This window comes from Nestor notabilis, unplaced genomic scaffold (genome assembly GCF_000696875.1).
Source record: "Nestor notabilis isolate BGI_N333 unplaced genomic scaffold, ASM69687v1 scaffold1936, whole genome shotgun sequence".
Taxonomy (NCBI): Eukaryota; Metazoa; Chordata; class Aves; order Psittaciformes; family Psittacidae; genus Nestor; species Nestor notabilis.
Genome location: NW_009931379.1, coordinates 110,365 through 113,923, shown reverse-complemented (window position 1 = coordinate 113,923; position 3,559 = coordinate 110,365). Strand labels below are relative to the sequence as shown.

Genomic DNA, 3,559 nt, shown 5'->3' with positions numbered 1-3,559 from the left:
AAGGACTGCCCAGAGTCACACATCTAAAAAAACCCTCTGCATATTGTACCTTCACATAAAATCCTGTACACATCATAAGTTATTGTAAAAACAGTTCACCTGATTAAGGTACTACACCAAGCTGCTTAGTCCCTATATTGTAAGGATTATGGAAGTCTGTGTTTGAAGTGTTAGTGTTGTGGAACGAACTGACAGCAAGTTGGGAAATAAATGAGCACAATACTGCCTTCTAACCTCTTGGCACTGTGCCTTTTAACAGAGAAGAAAAAAGCAAAAAGGCAAAATGTCAGCTCCAAAACATTTTTCATGTTGTAAAATATAGTGTCCCCACAGAAACTCTTGATAAGAGACACACTGCAAGGGCTGATACTTCACTAAAAAAGAGTGAGTTATTGCAAAAAGGTTATGTGGACACATCAAATGCAGTAAGGAAAAAAAAAATCCACAACAACCCTTAGGAGTGAAAATTTTTATCTATGTCCTACCAATGTCATGCTAGCCCTTCAGACAAAAGTCTCGGCAGTGGATGCTGAGCTATTAACTTCAAGAATGCAAAACAGCTTTCACAAACAGCAGAAGAGACTGAGAGGATGCGGACCTTTCAGCACACCTCACTCGTTTACATCGATGCTGCCCATTCTGCTTCTATTAGTCACTGTGAACACTCACTCTTCCCAGCAGAGCTTACTCATTTGCAGGATAAAAGGCAGGCATTTCTGCACATGCCCATAATATTCTTCACCACTGGGGGCAGCTTTACATAAGACTGCATTCGCCGAAACCAAAGCAACAGTCGGACGGAGCTTTCAGAATGACAGTATGCAGAAGTGAGCAGAGCTTGTTCGTTGTACGGGCTTATTCTACCTTCTATGCTACAAAGCAGCTTCCTAGCCGGACCGGGTACTAAGTGAGGGGACTGCTGTGCTATGGAATACAGATGTGTGAATTCAGATAGCTAAATGGTGCTTGGAGGAATTTAACATGCTTTCCTATAAAATGGTATTTTAAAAGCCAGGTTCCTGACTAAAGATGCAAAAACGTAATATCCATGAAGATCCTATTACCTAGGAAGAATTTGACATTTTTCTGTGAATGCTGTGTTGGGATTGATTTATTCTTGGAGTATACTACATGGCCGGCAAAGAATAATGTTCCAAAATCGGTCCATCTCCCAAGGGGTCCAATTTTTCTTCCCGGGTGTCAGTGAGCCCTGACTCACTACAGTGCAGCTGACAGGGGCTGCCATGCTTGTGGCACACTAAGCAAAAAACAAAAGACCTAAGGACGACCTTTGAACAACACAAAGGATGGGTATGTTTTTCATGTTATTTTTTTAATGTATAGTTCATAGTCACTGCATAGCCTCTGCTTTAATTACTCCATAGACTTACCTTGATATGATTTGTTATTACAGTTAAATTGATTAGGGATTACATCTTTTACCCAGCTGTTTTTCAGTATTTATATAAAGGTATTCTTTTTAAAAAAACTGAGTAAAGAAAGCAATGTGAAAAGTGGTTAAGTCGAGCTAGGGATTTTTAAATGATTATTGAAATAAAAGATTTTAGCATGATTGAAAGAAATGACTGATGTGTGGGGGGATAACTTTTCTAAGTTGTTTTTATTTCCAGGTTTCAATGTAATTAGGCTACTGAGCGGATCAGCTGTAGCTCTGGTAATAGCCCCTACTGTATTACTGACAATGCTTTCTTCTGCTGAACGAGGATGCCCTAAGGGCTGTAGGTGTGAAGGCAAAATGGTATATTGTGAATCTCAGAAATTGCAGGAGATTCCCTCAAGTATATCTGCTGGTTGTTTAGGTTTGTCCCTTCGATATAACAGCCTCCAAAAACTAAAATACAATCAATTTAAAGGTCTTAATCAACTCACCTGGCTCTATTTAGACCATAACCACATCAGCAATATTGACGAAAATGCTTTCAGTGGAATACGCAGACTAAAAGAGTTGATCTTGAGTTCCAACAGAATCTCCTATTTTCTTAATAATACCTTCAGACCTGTGACAAATCTCCGGAATTTGGATCTGTCATACAATCAGCTGCAGTCTCTGGGATCTGAACAGTTCAGGGGCTTAAGGAAGCTGCTGAGTTTACATTTGCGGTCCAATTCCCTAAGAACCATCCCTGTTCGAATATTTCAAGATTGTAGAAACCTTGAACTGTTGGACCTGGGTTATAATCGCATCCGAAGTTTAGCAAGGAATGTCTTTGCAGGCATGATCAGACTGAAAGAGCTGCATCTGGAGCACAATCAATTTTCTAAGCTCAACCTGGCACTTTTTCCGAGGCTAGTCAGCCTTCAAAACCTTTATTTACAGTGGAATAAAATCAGTGTGATAGGACAAACTATGTCCTGGACCTGGAGCTCATTACAAAGACTTGATTTATCTGGCAATGAAATAGAAGCTTTCAGCGGACCTAGTGTTTTTCAGTGTGTGCCCAATTTACAGCGCCTCAACCTGGATTCAAACAAGCTCACGTTTATTGGTCAAGAAATTTTGGATTCTTGGATATCCCTCAATGACATCAGCCTTACTGGGAATATATGGGAATGCAGCAGAAACATTTGCTCCCTGGTAAACTGGCTTAAAAGTTTTAAAGGGCTGAGGGAAAATACAATTATTTGTGCCAGCCCCAAAGAGCTGCAAGGGGTAAATGTTATTGACGCAGTGAAAAACTACAGCATCTGTGGCAAAAGTACTACAGAAAGGTTTGAACTAGCACGAGCTCTCCCAAAGCCAACGTTTAAACCAAAACTCACCAGGCCTAAACATGACAGCAAGCCCCCTCTGCCCCCGACTATTGGAGCCACTGAATCCAGCTCCGAACCTGAGCACGACACAGAACATATCTCCTTCCATAAAATCATAGCAGGCAGCGTAGCCCTTTTCTTGTCTGTACTTGTGATCCTGCTGGTAATCTATGTGTCATGGAAGCGTTACCCAGCCAGTATGAAGCAGCTGCAGCAGCGCTCCCTCATGCGAAGGCACAGGAAAAAGAAAAGACAGTCACTGAAGCAAATGACTCCAAGCACACAGGAATTTTATGTAGATTACAAACCTACCAACACTGAAACCAGTGAGATGCTGCTGAATGGAACAGGACCCTGCACGTATAACAAATCAGGCTCCAGGGAATGTGAGGTATGAACCATTGTGATAAAAGAGCTTTTAAAAGCTGGGAAATAGTGGTGCTTTATTGAACTCTAGGGACTATAAAGGGAACGTTTTTCTCACTTTTCTGGCACAGCTCTTCCATGTCTCTCTTTTGTACATTCATAGTACTGGTCATTTTACTCTCATACATAATCAACTCATTGAAATTTAAATACCGCAATCAATGTGAAGCCTGAGCTCTGGTTTAATACAATACCTATTGTACAAACCCTCTCCTGATTTCATTAAAGTCTCTCTTGTTTTTAAATAGAAAACTTCTTTTATAAGTAATCCACTGCACCTGCAGCAACTGTGCCTCTATGTAGGGAGAAAAATTACAACAATGGGGGGTGGTGGTGATCAAGCTCAGCTGTTCCCCTTTCC

At 40.9% G+C, this 3,559-nt stretch overlaps 1 protein-coding gene across 1 annotated transcript in view; it reads left to right on the top strand.

Annotated features, from left to right (window-relative positions):
- The first annotated feature begins 1,039 nt into the window (after positions 1-1,039).
- Positions 1,040-3,559, top strand: part of LRRTM3 (leucine rich repeat transmembrane neuronal 3) — an 83,464-nt gene continuing 80,944 nt past the window's right edge. The window contains exons 1-2 of the mRNA XM_010015854.1: positions 1,040-1,311; positions 1,632-3,163. Of these exons, the coding sequence (XP_010014156.1) occupies positions 1,308-1,311; positions 1,632-3,163 (1,536 nt within the window). The 5' untranslated portion in view covers positions 1,040-1,307. The remainder of the gene's footprint in view (positions 1,312-1,631; positions 3,164-3,559) is intronic.